General features: G+C 50.2%; 5 protein-coding genes across 5 annotated transcripts; 2 read left to right on the top strand and 3 right to left on the bottom strand.

Annotated features, from left to right (window-relative positions):
• Positions 1-1,993: 1,993 nt before the first annotated feature.
• Positions 1,994-5,102, bottom strand: N7462_002611 (trypsin-like serine peptidase; the record flags this gene model as incomplete). The annotated part of the gene is made up of 8 exons (XM_057074337.1): positions 1,994-2,008; positions 2,245-2,509; positions 2,568-2,793; positions 2,849-3,105; positions 3,167-4,082; positions 4,138-4,399; positions 4,462-4,891; positions 4,951-5,102. 8 exons carry the CDS (start codon positions 5,100-5,102, stop codon positions 1,994-1,996), a joined length of 2,523 nt encoding a protein of 840 aa, XP_056937978.1.
• Positions 5,103-5,681: 579 nt separating this feature from the next.
• On the top strand, positions 5,682-6,291 carry N7462_002610 (uncharacterized protein; the record flags this gene model as incomplete). The annotated part of the gene is made up of 2 exons (XM_057074336.1): positions 5,682-6,039; positions 6,095-6,291. 2 exons carry the CDS (start codon positions 5,682-5,684, stop codon positions 6,289-6,291), a joined length of 555 nt encoding a protein of 184 aa, XP_056937977.1.
• A 1,024-nt stretch (positions 6,292-7,315) lies between these two features.
• On the bottom strand, positions 7,316-8,891 carry N7462_002609 (uncharacterized protein; the record flags this gene model as incomplete). The annotated part of the gene is made up of 7 exons (XM_057074335.1): positions 7,316-7,591; positions 7,661-7,728; positions 7,875-7,879; positions 7,953-8,191; positions 8,261-8,422; positions 8,603-8,766; positions 8,822-8,891. 7 exons carry the CDS (start codon positions 8,889-8,891, stop codon positions 7,316-7,318), a joined length of 984 nt encoding a protein of 327 aa, XP_056937976.1.
• Positions 8,892-12,245: 3,354 nt separating this feature from the next.
• N7462_002608 (uncharacterized protein) lies at positions 12,246-12,743 on the top strand (the record flags this gene model as incomplete). Its single annotated transcript, XM_057074334.1, has 1 exon — positions 12,246-12,743. One exon carries the CDS (start codon positions 12,246-12,248, stop codon positions 12,741-12,743), a length of 498 nt encoding a protein of 165 aa, XP_056937975.1.
• Positions 12,744-13,379: 636 nt separating this feature from the next.
• N7462_002607 (uncharacterized protein) lies at positions 13,380-16,082 on the bottom strand (the record flags this gene model as incomplete). Its single annotated transcript, XM_057074333.1, has 1 exon — positions 13,380-16,082. One exon carries the CDS (start codon positions 16,080-16,082, stop codon positions 13,380-13,382), a length of 2,703 nt encoding a protein of 900 aa, XP_056937974.1.
• Between the last annotated feature and the right edge of the window lie 442 nt (positions 16,083-16,524).

The following is a 16,524-nucleotide window of genomic DNA, read 5'->3' as shown; positions in this document are numbered from 1 at the left end:
TTGCAGAGGATAAGCCCCAAGCTTTGCTCATGACCGTGTTTCAACACATATTCCCTCGCTGATTCAGAAGCTCAGTCTATACTCATGTTTGGGTGGCTAGGAATTGGTGCCAAAGGAAAAGGCGACAGCGAATCGGCTTCCCATAGCAAATACTTCAAAACGAAGAGCCCATCTACATCAACTTCGATGACACTGGCTAAACTCTTTGAAAGGAGATCGAGTGGAACACGAGCAGGAGAAAAGATGCCTCAAGTTCAGCAAGAATGCATGGTTCCAACCACAGCAGCAGCGGGCAAGTGGGGCCCTCCGCCCTCTGAACCGAGGTATCCGGATGACTTTGTCAGCTGTGACGAGATAGCTGAAAATCATAGTGAGTTTTATGGGTACCGGGCGCAAAGTTGGAGTGGTCCTCCACGACTTCGGATATGGAAGAACTTTGGCCCCCCTCCACCCCGAAATTGCGGTGTTGAGGTTGTATGGCAGGACCCTGACTGGAAGAAGAGATGGAAGCACCGGCCACCTCCGATAAATACGAATCTGCCCTTCAGGACTCCCGAGAATCCATTAATCGTCACTCAAAATCCTCCTAGTCCTTTTCCAACATCTTACAGTGTTGTTCGAACGAAGATTCTCGAGCCCGGAACCTATTTTGAAGCGCTTGGTCCAAATCAGTCTTTGACTCATAGATCAGATGGAAAATATATATTGACCACTATCGAGTCTCCTCCTCAACAGCAAAAGGCTGCATGTTAGACCAATCGAGCATCAAAGATATACTTCCAGACATGCCGAAGAGAACATTGCGTATGTTGAAGACAGGACATTGATGTGGAGGACTCGAATTTGCTGCATATTATACGTAATTTAATATTGTCATCAGAAAAGTCTAGTCTTATATGACTGGTTTTTCTCGTCGTCGGTGATTCGGGTATGATTAAAATGATATACTTGCAAAATATACATCTAGAGACACGTGTTCAAATACTAGCCTATAAAATTTGTCTCTCTCTCCAGTTGCGAGGCTGAGAACCATGAAAATGCGCTTGGCATCTACCATTAGGTCCTGTTCATTCCACGTCGCCCAAGGTTCATTCAGCATTTCCCATTCATCATAGACATAAGTAACCTCCAATATACTGCACTATATTAGCTTTATAGAAGTTGAGATTGACTACCTGATGAATAAATAAGCAAGACCTTTAAATATTTCCCAAAAGCAAGAGAATCCTTAACCCAAACTAGAGGACAAATCCTCACAAGTGAAGTCGGAGCAATCAACGGTAGATATTGACCATGTTTTATTCAGAGAAAACTTTTATATATGCTTTTTACTCCGGACCGTAAAGCCACCCAATTCTTTTCAAGCCCCTTTCATCCTTCTGAGACCAAAACCCATATAAGCAACATCCATCTGGGGCCGATTCCCTCCATCCCCGATCCGCAGCCTCTCCATCGGGACTCAAGCTCTTTTCGCAAATAAGAGACGCCACGTCATCTTTGCCCGTCTGGCTAGTTCCTAAAGAAAAGGACACAAAAGGACACTCATCCATCTCGACTGCACAAAAAGCTACTTCTCTGATCGCTTTCCCACCCACAGCGAAGGACCTTGTATTCAAACCCCGTGTTCCGTGTATTAGAGAGCCATGCTTCTCTCCATAAACACACTCCAGTCCAATTATAGCCGTGTTGGTATAATATGCAATAATAGTTTGAGGTCTGGAATGTAAGTTTTTTGGATTAATGTCCATCAGCTTCACCTCGGACGTATCCCAAGAGTTTTCATCAACTGAGAACCAGCTCCCTGCATAGTAATTTGAGAAGCTCCAGCCGGGTGGCAATGAAAATCCTTGAAGCAAAGCGGTCACACTTGGAGCGATTTGCCAACAGGGCCAGCTCAAGATAGCTAGAATATTCTGGCTGTGTGCGGCCTTTTCCCGTAGATACTGCCTCTCAACGCGTGATTGCCCATCATAAAAATTGTCCCTGAAGGGGTTCATTTCGGGAACCCCTTTGAATTTAGTCTTAGAAATCTGTATAGCGAAAGAGATATATCAGTAAATCGATAACTTTTGTTTTCAATCCTTGTCCTGTGGTCGGGTATACGAACAGGAAGACGTCTACGCCATTGTGAAGGGGGCGTGTAAGAAGTGCATGGCGAGGCTTCTGAATTTCGCATTTGAGACATCTTGTGGGAAAATTAAAACTTGATATTTGATAAATAACTGAGTTACATGAGGCACTTACGACATTGACGATCCGATCTTGCTCTTCTCTCATGGACGCTTGTGCGGAAAATAAACTTTCAATTGCAATATCGATCGAATCCGTTGACAAACTTTGACTGTACCCATCCATGTTCCTTATGACAATACGAATAAGAGCCAGAAGTCCGGTGTACTCGTCATAATCCTCCATCAAATCCTGAATATCCCTCTCCCGTCGTTGTCGCACAAGATCATCCACCACGTTTCCCAAATCCTTGGACAGTGCATTTTCCTGTTGGAAAACTCTGCCAGAAGTCAGCAGACTTTTCACATCCACTTGCGTTGGGAACCGGTACAATTTACTGTTTGGGAACGTCCACGTTGAGGGAGAGAAGCCGGCCGATGAACTCCTCGCCAGCCCTGACCTGTTCGCCGGAAATCGAGGGCTCCAATTTCGAGAAAATATCATAGTTGAAATCGCACTGGTATTGATTGAAGACAAACTTCATGTTGATGCTGCTAACTTTGCTCTTGCCGACAGTGTACTCGCTTGTGCTTGAGTCGGTCTTGAAATTGATCACTCGAATAACTGTGGTTTTGGATTAATATCCGTTGACAATTAGTAATAAGGCTGGAAAACTTACCTGGTTGAACAGTTTTAGTGTAATGGTCGTAATCGTATCGGGTTAACATGATCCAATACTGGATACTCTCTTGCTTATTATCCTTGGAGATCTTGAGGATACCATCAGACAAAGACTGCATTGCCACCTCCAACTTTGAGAATACAGAGGATGGTACGGCGAACCCAGCAAGCACAGTCGAGATGAGTTGCATGTGGAACTCTGCTTTGGTGCAAGAGATTGTGCGAGTCTGAACTTCGTCGTACGTTTTGGCGAACCTATAAAAGGCGAATGAGCAACCTATTGGAAAATGTTCTCCTCATTCGTATATTAACGTACCAAGTGCTTCCACGGAGAATAAAATCAAAGATCATGGACCGATAGCTACCCCTCAGAGCAACTGAGGAAGCTGCGTTGTCCGCTGGGATCTCACGGCTGTCAATTTTCTGTTGGAGCTTCTGCTCGCACATACTAGAGGTCCAGGCTTGCCATATGCCCACACTCTTTTTGATCTTCTTCAGTACCTCTGCGCCCTCGCCATCGAGCTCGGGAGGGAAGTTGATCATGTATGTAGTTTGAATATCTTGATTTTTGGGGTCACTTCCGGAAACAGCACTTGCAGGGTCAGGGAGAGGACCGGACTCGCGCCAGAATCTAGCTGGGAGTTTTTCAGGTCGCTGCGTCGAAAGTGCAGCCTTGATCTTCTTTCCCGACGTGAGCTGAGAGCGAAGCTTCTGGAGCTCTTCATATGTAACCTGTATCTTGGTACCGCCCATATCAATGGTGTACAGCTGTGATGGTTTCCCTTGCAAGCGGTCCAAAGCTTTCTTTGCCTCAGTAAGACGCGCATTTGGGGAACTGGGTATCTCGCTTTCGTAGTCCTCATCCTCGTCCTTTTTTGCTTCTTCTTCTTCTTCCTCTCCATCTTCAACTTCCCATTTCTTTTCGGCTTCCTCTTCCTCATCCTCATCCTCTTCATGAGATCGGATGTCAGCCTGCTCATCCGAGCCTTCGCTGCGGTCGTAGTCCCTAGTATCTTTTGACCCTGATGATGTAGACCCACTCGCGGGAAGGCGGACAAATTCGAACTCACGAACACCAAGGGATTGGGAAGTTGGAATCTTGGTAACACCAGTTGGGAGCTTGCCTTTGGAGTGCTTGATGTGCAGAACCTTGACGTATTCTGAGAAAATATTTCCCAGCGGTCCAATTACAGACCCGGAATTGGGATAACCACCCTGCACATGCACACCAACTACTTAAGTTTAACAAATTTGCATCAAACAGAGAGAAGAGTGGTGTACACCTACTGGGAACATCAAGCCCCTTGCCCGGGCGAGCTCTCTTGAGAACTGGTGATCCCGACTCGCCACCTTCTGTGTCGATCTTATATGACAGATATCCAGTACGGGACAAGTTGATTTTGCTATTGGCCCAGTGCTCATACATATTATCTCCGCCATCGACATCGCCGGGGTATCCAACAACACCGAGTTCGATTCCCGAGGCAACGGAAGGAGTGTCTTTGTACTCGAAAATTTTAGGCTGAGAGAAGGGTTTGTCAAGTTTGATCTAGATTGAGGTTAGAAATTGTCGATAACAATAATGTGTTTAAGGGGAGGGGGTAAACACACAAATCCTACGTCATGAACCACTGTCTGCGCTTTGATATACTCGGCCGGTAAAGCGGCAACCTTTCCAAGACGCATCTCACAGTTTGGGTCGTTCTTGGCTTTAGATTCCGGGCCTACAAAGCCAATAAACGCCTTAATCCACTTGAGTGGACCTCCTGCTGGGTCATAGAGGCAGTGGCCCGCCGTGACAAGAATGTCATCGGCGATGAGCCACCCGGTGCCGATATACTGGGTCTCAGGCTCTCGAGCATAGCCCATGAAAATCTTACAGATTGCGCGGTATTTGCCATTTGGGGCAAAATCTCTCCTGTTGACTCGGACACGTCGGTCTCCAAGCGGGCTGACAGTCTCCACGAGGCGCTTGTGCCGCACCACCTTTGTTCTCTCCTTTTGACTTGGCTGTTCGAGGTCCCAGGACGCCGCAAGGGTCCTTCAGAGCGGAAATACTGAGTTAGGTTTGTTATAAAAAGGTCAGAAATGTGGACGTACTCATTAAGGGTATTGATCAGCCAGATGTCGCGTAGAGCTGCCTCCTCTGGCTCTCCATCATCATGTTTCTTTACTCCATTGACAGGTTGCTGCTTTTCTACTCCTTTGGAGGCCCGACCGTTGGGCATTTTTCGGCCAAGGAGATCTGTCATATTCGGAATTTGTGGGAGATCAAGGCAGGTAAAGATATGAAAGGTTTTGAGAGCACTATGAAGATCTTGGATGCCGGCAGAGAATTGTCTTGAATTCATTCAAGGTCTAAGAAGCCATATCCTAGGGTATTTAACCACTCATACGAGGACCTGGCGATGCATCGAGCCCGAGGCGAATTGCAATTCTACTCGGCTTCTTCGGCCTCTCCGTTAGGTCACATTGAACAGATTAAATCACGAACCAATGGTCGATATATTTGCAGTCGCCAATTCTGACCGGAACTCCTACTCGGCTCGGGTGGTTTCTTGAATCCAGCTGGAAAAAAGATTTTTTATGTCGGCTGAAATAGCTGAAGATCATGATACGCAAGCCAATGGTGAATCACATTATAGTGCGGGGCCCGGGACTGCTCTCCACTGAGGAACGACCCCTACGTTTGATGCTACTGCATTCTGAAAGGCTAGGAATTATCAATTACGAGGCATGGCTGCTGGAAATGGCATAGAAGAGGATCCCGATGGCATTTCCTTCACTCTCCAGTTCGTTCTTCAGAAACAAGATTAACAACGAGCCTGATCATGGAGATAGAAGACAGCCCTTTCGCGCACGCCCGCTTTGCGTTCCTATCTATGATTGACACTCCCGCTACCGAATTTGATGCTCCGAGTGGCCAACACAAAATCACCGAAGCGCATGTAAACGGCATCTGGAACGGTGTGCTTCAGGCCTACTTTCCGTTCCCCACGTTCACTGTTGCCCCAGAATTCTGGACGACCCAGGCAGGTCGTGGTGGCTCCCGGGTCGATTTAGTCGTCTATCGGGTCTCAGACGGTCGACCTGTCTTCGTATTTGAGGGCAAGCGCGAGATGAACATTCAATCCGTGAAGAACTGGAAGCAGATGGCCCGATATCTGAGGAGCTTGCATAAACGGCATGGTGAGTCCACACTGTCCTGGCTGGGGCTCATTGCTTTGTTGACATAGACCGAAAGATCAAATCACCTACAGGATTCTTGCTGGCGAAGACGAGTATATCATTCTGCAATATGACGGGCGAAATATTACTCGTGTGGCGGAGCGCTCCCTACTCGGAGATGGCAATTTCCACACCAATTCCCTGCTACAGGGCCGAAATGAGACCAACTCGGATGCAATTTTGAAGGCGATCGCCATCAAGATGAACAAGTAGCAGTAGCTTTCTTGGGGTGTCTCATCCTCATCATGTGTTGGAATAGTTTCCAAGAGATTCCAGACCCCCGAGAGTCTCCAATAGTTACCGCAAATGTGACAATCGTTACTCTAGTGCGACTAGTGCCGCTAGTTCCTCTTTTTGTGAGATTTTAGTAGTATTTCACATAGAACCGTGCGTGAACTATGCCGAGTTGACAGATCCTGATGGCTGCGCTTGCCTGTCAAGTGCGGAGAAGCAGGGCTCTGGGAGCGAACTTCAGTACAGAATGGATGCACTCGGTCATTCTAGGTTTTTTTCAATGCGAACACGCGATTATGCAGCCTTTTTCACACAGCCCCACCGCGCCATTCAGGAACAAGGCACTCGCCCGAACTCCTGCATGTGGCGCCCGGGGTCAGAAGAGCCGAGCTGAAACACCTGAGATTGTCAGAACCGCCAAAGCAACCGAGCGTCAAAGAACCTGTAAAGTGTTGGTTGGTGGTCAGATGTGATTGAATATCTCTTGATTTTCTCACTTTCAAATCCCCTTTGAAGGTCCTTTGGCAGGTATAGGCGATATCCGGTCGCTCGGATATCCGCTCCGCCCTCTACTAGCCACTCTGACTCGCCCCATGACAAGGTGAACGAAGGTGATTATCGGGCTGGATTGGCCTGTCTATTGATCATAACCCGTCGCTTTAAAGGCATAGAAATTCAGAGTATACTAGTGTACTTTCCTAGGAGGAAGATGGCATCAATCGCCCCCCGGGGCATGTGCCATCAGCTGCACCATATACACCTGGAGACGCCCTGCTGCTAGGAAATCCCATCTTAGTTCAAAAATTCTAACTCCGGAGACCAGATGGAGCCTGTCACAGCTACCAGCATTCTTGACGAGGCCCCTTCGCAAAAATGGGCCGAGGAATTATCCTCTGCACTAACGCTGAATGACAACCTCAGCCAAGTGCAGCCCCATGGTCAGGGCGTCACCATGTCTGATAGCAATGGACTGGACCCCGTTTCTGGTATAGATATCTATACTTCATCGATCCACGTCTCGCAGATCCGCACCGAACTTCACGTCGAGGCTATCGCCATCAGAGATGCTTTGCAAAGCCACGTTCGCGCGGCCATGCACAATGGCGACGAGCTCTTGGATAAGATCCGAGGCATTGCCGAGGAGCTCGATATTGCCCGCCATGCGCGAATCCTCGCCGAGGAACAGTATGCCGAAGCCGAGAAACAGCGTGAGGACGCCCAGCGGCAGCTGAAACGCCTGGCCGGCGAGCTCAAGAACGTTCGCGAATCGGTTGCAGATCTAGTGCGTCAGCGAGATAAAGCGATCATTCAATGCGAGGCATCAAGAGGCCAGTTGTTGGAGAAGAACCGTGAGATAGAGGGTCTGGGTGCGGAGGCGCGGAGGCTTAAGACGCGCATTACGCTGCTCGAGACCAGCTGCGTTGAGTGGAAGAAGTCAGTCACCACGGCCGAAGCGGATGTGCGAAGGCTCAAGGGGATTGCGGAAGAGGCGGAGCGGAAGCATGAGACGCTCTTGCAAGAGAGAAATGAGCTTCTGCGGAAGAAGCAGGCTGCGGACTCACAGGTGCTGGAGCAGCAGCGGTTGATTAAGGAGTTGAGCCAGAGCTTGGAGAGCAAGAGCCAGGAGCTTAAATCCTCACAAGATGCAATTGCCCATATCCAGAAGAGCATTCGGGACGTCAGGGAAGAGCTGGAACGGGCGACCCGAGAAAAGAATGAAGCGGTGACGGCCCGTCAGCAGGTTGAGAAGGATCGCGATGTCGCCTGGAGTAAGGAGAAGGAAGCCGTTCGTGATCGGAATGCAGCACGAGAGGAGCGAGACGTGGCAGTCCAGGACAAAGACGATATCTGGCGGCGCTTCGGAGATCTCTCGATCCAGCTGCAGGACGTAAAACAGACCCTCGCGTTAGAGCTCCAGCTCAAGCAGTCATTGCTCAAGGAGCGGAACGATGCCGTCAAGCGCGCAGAAATGTCCTGCCACTTCAAGCACGAGACCATTGAACACAGTCTCCAGCTCGACCTTCTCCTCCACGAACGAGAGCAGACGGTTGCAAAGGCTGAACAGGACAGGTTCCAGGCCGTCCAGCGCCACGATACTGCGGTAAGCCAGCTGTCAATCGCCACACAGGCCAGAGAGACAAGCGAGGCGGCTCAGCGGCTGTTGGAGCAGGAGAAGGCAAATCTGGAGAAGCGGTGTGCATCGATCCAGCAGTCTCTCGATGAGAAAGAACGCGCGTGGACGGCCGAAAATAAGAAGCTTCAGGACGATTCAACTCGCCTAATGGCGGACCTGCGAAGATTCCAGGCGCGCGGCTTGCGCAAGCACTCTATCTGGATCCAGGACGTGTTCTATGGCAACAGTCGCATCTCCGAAGATACGCGCCGCGATGTGTATGAGAACCTTGCGGACCACGCGCGCCGCAAGGACCCCGAAGGGTTCAGCCCGGAAATCACCTTCGATAAGCAGCAGTCGCGCCAGAGCATGTTGCGGTATCTCGTCGTGATCTACTCGGTAGAAGATGGGCCCAGTCGCACGTTGGTGACACCCGAGGGGTCCAAGGGAGTTTTCCCGCCTTCATGAGCGTTTTGGGTCATGTATGTCATGTATTAGTGCTCGATCGATGGTGACGGTGCTAGCGGCGTGCGTAGAGGTGAATGGGAAGACTTCAATGCCAGGTCGCCAGTCTAATGTAACTTCAATTTAACGTAGTTTACACTCTAGGTCGCCTCTATGAATGATGAGTGGTCTCGATCTTCCGCAATCCTTATATCATATACCCTATTGTCGCATTGTTTTATCTATGTTATGAGGTTAATTGCATCCTATCAAAGTAGACTTAGTTTGATTTTGAACCACGTATTGTTTGAGGAAAGTTAGAGAGCCTAATAATGAACTATGGTTTTCATAACCAGACTACAATAGCTGCGAATCCCAACTTTCCATTAGCTTTCATCCATCTTGAAAGTCCGATATATTTAAACCTTACTTTTAGTATATAGCCACCTAGCCCATTTCGTTTAGGTCTAGGGCTTGGTCCGTGGTGTATTCAATCTAAGCTATTTCCAGGTAGGCAGACTCTCCTTATAGGGGATAATGTTGAAGTCAATTTTTGTATGGATTTTACTACCTCGAAAGTGCTGATTATCTCAACTCCATCACTACCAGGGCCAGAGCGTCTGGGTAACGGCAACAGTATCCCCTCGACCTGAAGCGATCGCTCATGTCCTATTCAGTATGGTCTATTGAAATCCATTGTCCCTTCTTAAGAATAGTCAGATCATCAGAAGGATATGAACTGTTTTCTTCACGTGATGATTGTGTTTTCCTGGAAATGACGGGTTATCTCCGAAGGTCCTGAAGCATGAAACGGAGTGATATCAGATTTCTTGTTAGAAGTCGCGCCCTTCAGGGCAACGGCGACAGATCAGGTCTATCTCATTCGCGCATATGGAGGTTTCCTGTTACATGTTGCTGACAGATTTTGTTCAGGCTTCTAGAATTAACTCCTACCAACTTAAACTATTTTGATATAAAAAGGACAAGGGCGCTTAGCTCCGAGATGCCTTATTACTTGAAAATAGCCTTTGTGTCCTCCCTTGCTTGTCGAATGCTGTAATTAGGCTGGGGATCAATCTTCCATACGTTCTCATATTATTTCCAATCAGCAAAATTCTGATGAGAGAGGTTCGCGAAGCCTCACTGCCTTGGCCGCTAAAAAAGATTTCAAAGGCTCACAAGATCGGTGTGCTATTTTGGTTGAACTGTTGGTTACATATTTTATCTGACCATTTACGATCGCCTACTCCTCTTTTTCTGACACCACGGCGTACATTTGAGTGGAGTTCGTCACAGCTTTGAATCCAATCAAGCATATTGACGACATTTGTGTTGGTATCGTGTTTGAAAACACCCTTGCGCCCCACTTCTCTGCAAACGCGACCAATAATAACCCTGAACAAAAGTCATGTATGCCTCTTAAACATCGATTGCCGCCACGATACAAATATAGGACAAAATGCGTGGCGTTGGCTTTATAAACGAGCGCTCGCTCCAAAAATACCCCAGTCAGTGAAGGTTTGACTATAATTCCCTCGGTCCCAGCTCATCATGACTACTAAAATTATGACAGCGCTGCCGATGACAACGGGGACCGTACCCTCAGGTAAAACGACAGCAGAGCCCGTCGACGTAGAAAAAATTGAATCCTGGCTCAGATATACGTCCATCATGACATCCATGACCCCGGAAGAGCGAATGGAGGCCTGGCTCGACTGTACACCCGCAGGGAATAAGACATGGGATCTAAAGGGATACCATCAAGAAACAGGCTCCTGGTTTCTTCAAACCCGAGAGTATAAGGAGTGGGAGGCAGGAGAACGTCGGTTTCTTTGGTTGCAGGGGGGCCTCCCCTCAAGAAAATACGATTCTGAGCACGATGGTCAGTGAAGAGCTCACCTGGCAAAATGACCCTGCATGCATTGTCCTCGAGCACTTTTTCTATCCTTCTCCAAACGCCTGGGAATATGACGAACTAGTTCGGCTCAATACTACCGAGCAGCTGGTTAAGTCCCTCATAATACAACTCTATTCATACTGCCCTGATTCTCAGCAAGAGATAGAGACTTTATTCACATTATGTGAAGATGGCAATCAAGAACCGTCCTACAGACCGCTTGTCTCCACATTTATGAAAATGCTGGTGCACGCCGAGAGAGTTCAGATTATTATCAATGGTCTCGATAGGTGCTGGGATACTTTTGCATGGTGTCCGGCAAGATACGATTTATTCCGGTTATTGGGGAATCTCGCTCACTTCACTCATTCCGATATCCAGATCCTTTTCACCAGTCCTATGAACGAAAGCCTAGCAAAGGGATTGCCATGGTTGTGGGAAAACAATATTATGACCATTCAACCAGAATTTGTTGACATCGATATTCGCATATTTATCCATGAAATCCTAGACAATAGCCCTGAATTTGAAAAGTGGCGCATGCACGAAGATGCAGAAGAATGTCGAGAATCAATTATCAATACGTTGATGGAAAAGGCAAATGGAAAGTACGATCTACTCATTCTCTTTCTCAAATTGTTCATCTGATCGACTAGTATTGACTGCTTTATAGATTTGAATGGGCGATAGACAAGATGTATGATCTGAGACTTTGCAGGACGCCCAATCACGTTCGGAACATGGTCAAGAAAATTAAAGAAGAGTCAGATAGTACGTATAAGATGAAGATAGACACTTACTAGGACGTGATATGCACATTTCCGCCAAGTCTTCTCGTTCCATCTTCTTCCAGCACATGATCTGATTCCTAGGGTTACACGGCTATTTTTCCCCACCGTCTGCGGGTGTCTCATAAAAGATATACCACGTCATAATTCTGCTTGAGTCAATTTCGAATTCATAAACAAATTGCTTTATTATTATAATTCCTCTATCCATTCAATCTTCCTCTGTTTGAAACTGCAATTTCAATATGAAATATAGACAGTGCCAACGGCAATGCCAAATAACTGCTATTACACCCATACCTACCATATTTAGGCTATGCCCATTTTTGTCATGTCACTCTGTCAACAGTGTAGACTTGCTTGTGTCCGCATCGGTCTCGAGTATAACGGGGAAAGCAGGGTAGGGTAAGTCCGGGAACACAGTGAATAGAAGATTGTCTATGCCTCCGTCCAATAGATGTCATATGCTTTCCACGTTTGGCGGCCGTCCCATTTTCACCTATAAATTTGACCGAGACCGAAGTATATAAAGTCGGATATAAAGCTAGAAGGTTGATCTTCCACCGCCCAAGCCTGGCCTTGCCCCCACAAAACAGATAAGATAAGCCCCCGCCCATTCACGCTCGCTCCGGCCATCACCTCCGCCGTGCTCTGCAACTCCGCCAAACCACCCACAACCCAAACCAACATCATGTCAACCGCCCAGCCCTCCAAGAGCCTTCCAAGAGCCCTTCTGATCCCCCACAAGCGACCCCTCCTCCCACCACAGAAACATCTCCAAAACTCAAGCGCCGCCCCTGCCACAATCCTCCTGAAACCAACATCAGCCGAGCATGACAACCCCGACGCGCCGGCCCAGACCCGCCGCACGGAGGTCTCCTTCCACCCGCCGCAGCCTTTCCTAGATCCGCCGGCCTGGGAGGCGATGTTGGCTCGGGCGCAGGAGCGGGCTGCTCGGGAACATCGCGGGGCGGACGGAGAAGACGAAGAAGAAGCAGCAGCGCGGGGATTGGGGACAGGCACAGGGAACGGTGCTGAGTCGGCAGAGCGGCGGGAGAGGGCGAGAGAGCGGGAGGCGGAATATGGGTCGATGGCTATTCGGGGACGGTCGGGCCTAGGTGGGAGAGGGAGGAGACATGCGAGACCGCGGGGGCGGGGGTTTGGGGGAGGAGGCCGAGCTGGTTATTAATGGATTTCGGGTCTAGCGGTGGCGTGGGGATATTCCTCGGAGTTTCTTTTTTCGGTGTATGGCGTTTGGGGCGGTGAATTTAACCTTGTAGCTATGGTTAGGGACAGAGATATGGGATATTTTGTTCCCCCGTCTTTTACATCTAGGATTATACGAAGATGGGTGCAAGGATATAGAGAACAAAACACGGCGAGGGCTATATTCAAGAAGTTTAGGTCAAAACACAAATCTGGCAACGCTGACAAGGCCGCAAAAACAAAAAGGCTTATGGTACATCTGGAGACCGCCACAAAGAATCATCAGGCGGGTCGTCCGGCACAGGTCAGCATCATAAGTCATGGAGTCATGATCGTGCATCGTAAATGTCGTGGTCGTAGATATCGTATCGTAGCAGGGAATCCCATGCACGCGCAATAGAAGAGCAGCAATGAATTGAAAACGCAGAAGCAAAGACATAAAAAACTGCAAAAGAAATGAATAGAAAACTTGGGCCGTGAACATGATCCCTGAGAACATGGGGAAAGGGAATTGAAAACGTAACTCTGAATCTGAGACGGATCGTGGATTCATTTTCTTTTCGTCAAGTGAGACATGGCCACTCAGCGCGGGGTTCGTAAGACATGGAAGCTTGGACCTTTACCGCACAGCACCATTGCTGGCGCTAGATGCTAGGTAAACCGGGCCACCAATACGTTGCTTAAGAGAGGCCCGGCGCGCTGCTTGTCTGCGGTCTTCACGGCGCTGCCGCATTCGGCGGATACGGGCACGCACGTTGCGCAGCGACAGAGGACGCAGGCGAAGACCCCATCGCGACAAGAAGCGATAGCGACTCTGATACAGCGGAGTACCAGTGCGCAGAATGGTGTGCGGATCGACTAGACTGCCGCGGCTGCCGTGGTAATGGGCGGAGGTAGAAATGCCGTCGAAAAATCGTTTCATTTCGGGACTGCGTCGGTCCAGAGGGGGTGGAATGTCGAAGACAAGTCGGGCCTGGGGAAGACCGAGTGAGTTATTTATGACGCCGCGCTCCAGTGGAGCGTGGTTGATTGGACGTTCTTTCTTTGGGGATCCTGGAATGTTTTCCCAGAATTCGCGCGGGCGCCAGAAGGGATGGAGGCGACTGTCCATTTCTATGCCTGCCTTGCGGTTCTTCGCTGAGCGCACGGAGAGAGAGCGGGCGATGGTGTTGAAGGAATCTGATCGCGGGCGAGGGCCAAAGGTGCGGCGGACGGTGTTCCAGCGACGACCCAGACGACCTCCATTCTCCTGGCTGGCATTAGAATTCTCAGCTGCCAAAGGAAGTGCTGGAAGGGGTTTAGAAATCGGAGGCTTGGGCGGCGTGCGCGGATTTCTCAATGGAGAATGGGCGGGCAAGGCAGATGTGGGGTGGGTCGGATTGTCAGGCGTCTGAGGGTTCGCGTCCTGGTCTTGTCGATCCCTACGAAAAGCGCGCAGCATTTGTGTCTCGACAGATGTCTGTTGATCAACCAAAAGCAGCGATCGGTTGTTATGTGGATACAGACTCACTGCCGTGGCCTCGTGAATCTCAATTGGACCGGGGGATGACGACGGGATCGACCACTGGGTATAAGGTAATGAAGGTGGTCGCAACGTCGTCATGTCCTCTGTGGAGCTGACCATCACAGCGGGAAGATGAGGAGCCTCCAGTAGAGTTCTGCGGTGGCCGTTGCTGTTCAAATTTTCATTGGGGCCGAGTATATTTTGACGAGGTGGTGAGACAGGCTGCTGGTCACGACGCTTTTTCATCTCCAGATCCATCGCCAACGTGTGGCTCCGCAGGCTTTCCGATGTAAGCGAAGTGGTGCGCGAATTATTACGACTTGTTGGCGCAGAAAGCGAAGAGCTTCGCGTGGGGATCGGAGGCCTGCCCATAGCAGGGCGACCTCTTGAATCCAGGTCTCGGGAACGTGCAGAGGCCGCGTCAGACATAGTTCGTGTCCTTTGCCGCGGCACATTGACAGAGCCATCCGATGACACGGGAGGAGGCCGTCGACCAGACCGCTGAGAACCAGGTTGAGATGAAACCTGGCTACTGGGACCAGATTTCAGGGATGAACGTCGCTCTGGTATCACCACCACCGGAATGATTTCAGTTGAGGGATGAGGCGCACTCGTAGTTGTTTTGGTCGAAAATGAGACATCCGACGAGATGCTTCGACGATCTTGTTCGGAGATTCGAGCGGCCTTGTGGACGAGACGGTGCTGGGAATCCGATGTTGATGTCATGGAAAGACGTTCCGATTTGGGAACCGGGGAGCTGACAGATCGGAGCGAGCTCCTCTTCTCCGTGTGACGCAGTAAACGCTGGGCTTGTTGCGGCGAATCGATGATCATCGCTGATACGGTCGAAGTGGACGAAATCCCGGACAATCGCCGCGATTCTGGCTCATCGAGCTGTAAGCGCACATCGTGGGTGGGCCATCCAATTGTTTCGCGAAACCGCTCCATGGATGGACTGGACGCTATTTCAGGCTTGTTCTGCACTCGGTCCCGCAAATTCTTCTCGCGCATCAGGGAGGCATCCAGATGCACTATGTCCAGTGTGTCCTCGACATCTGCATCTACCTCTCCGTTTGGGTTGGATGTTTGGTCTTTCTGCTGCTGCGTCTGTGCTCGCCTCCGTTTTCCCGGCATCGGGGTCGGGGACCCATGGTTCTGGCTGGATACCCAGTCCCCATCGAAGGACTCGAAGCCGGTTTCATAGTCCGTTTCACTGTGTGGTTGTGAAGCAGAGGGTGGGGATGATTTGGGCGCAGTGTCTTCAATCCCCGTCGGGTTGGAGCGAAGTTCAGTCGTCGCTGGTACCTTTTGCGACGCAAAAGGTACCCTGTGCCTGACCCTCTCCGGCGCCATCCTCTGCGGCACGGCTGACACGGTCCGGGGAGGGGATTGCACGGGTGTGTCCATGTCGCCATCGGATGGGATACTCTCGCAGGCGGTTTGGAAGGATTCGGCCCGCGATGACGAGGAGAAATATCCGAACTGATTGAGAGTCGGTCGGATCGTGGCGGTTGTGCGAGGCGGTGTCACGTCGGGGGTCGGAGGTTTCGAGGGTCGGCGCGGTGTCAACATGCCTGTCGTTTGAGAGTCCGAGACGGATGCATCCCGTTTTCGCGGCGTCCGTTCCTCCTCCATGCTGTTTTCCTGGATCGCGCCGGGTGGAGTCAATGGAGGAGCTGGCGCCGCGGTGACCGTGCCCTTTTGATCCGGCGAGACCGGTTGGGCAACGTTGACGTTGGGAACCACGATGCCCCTCCGCGGGAGCGCCTTGTGGGACCTGAGGAGCGGTCGCTCTGGTGAATCCACCGATGCGCCCATCACTCCGGGCCTCGCAAATCACGGCCGACCGGAAGGCAAAATGCGACAGTAGAGCAGCAGTCGTCGAGCACCCAAGTCAAGATCTCGCATGACCTGGGGGATTTGGATCACTTTCTCTTCTATTTCAAAGCACTTTGGGCCAGTGGTGGCCCTGGGCGCATCGCGGGAGGAGAAGGAGCGGCAGACTCGAGTGCAGGATCCTGGATAGATAATGGTGGATGGATCACGAAGGTTGAGGACGGGGGATGCAAGGAGTCGATCCCGGCCCCAATTTCCGGGTCTTCAATGGGCCCCAGTTGCAGGGGGCGAAGAGCGTTTGGGGGGGTGGTTCAGCAGGAGATGTGATGTTGGTGGAGATGTTGGAGGGGGGGGGGGGGAAGGGATTTTCAGGAGGGGAAAAGTCGAGTGATGGTGCTGTGCTGGTGGCCGCGTGCAGGATGTG

The sequence above is a fragment of the Penicillium macrosclerotiorum genome, assembly GCF_028827735.1.
Source record: "Penicillium macrosclerotiorum strain IBT 26536 chromosome Unknown utg000002l_segment0_segment0, whole genome shotgun sequence".
In the NCBI taxonomy this organism is placed as follows: Eukaryota; Fungi; Ascomycota; class Eurotiomycetes; order Eurotiales; family Aspergillaceae; genus Penicillium; species Penicillium macrosclerotiorum.
This window is presented reverse-complemented; position numbering and strand designations above follow the sequence as displayed.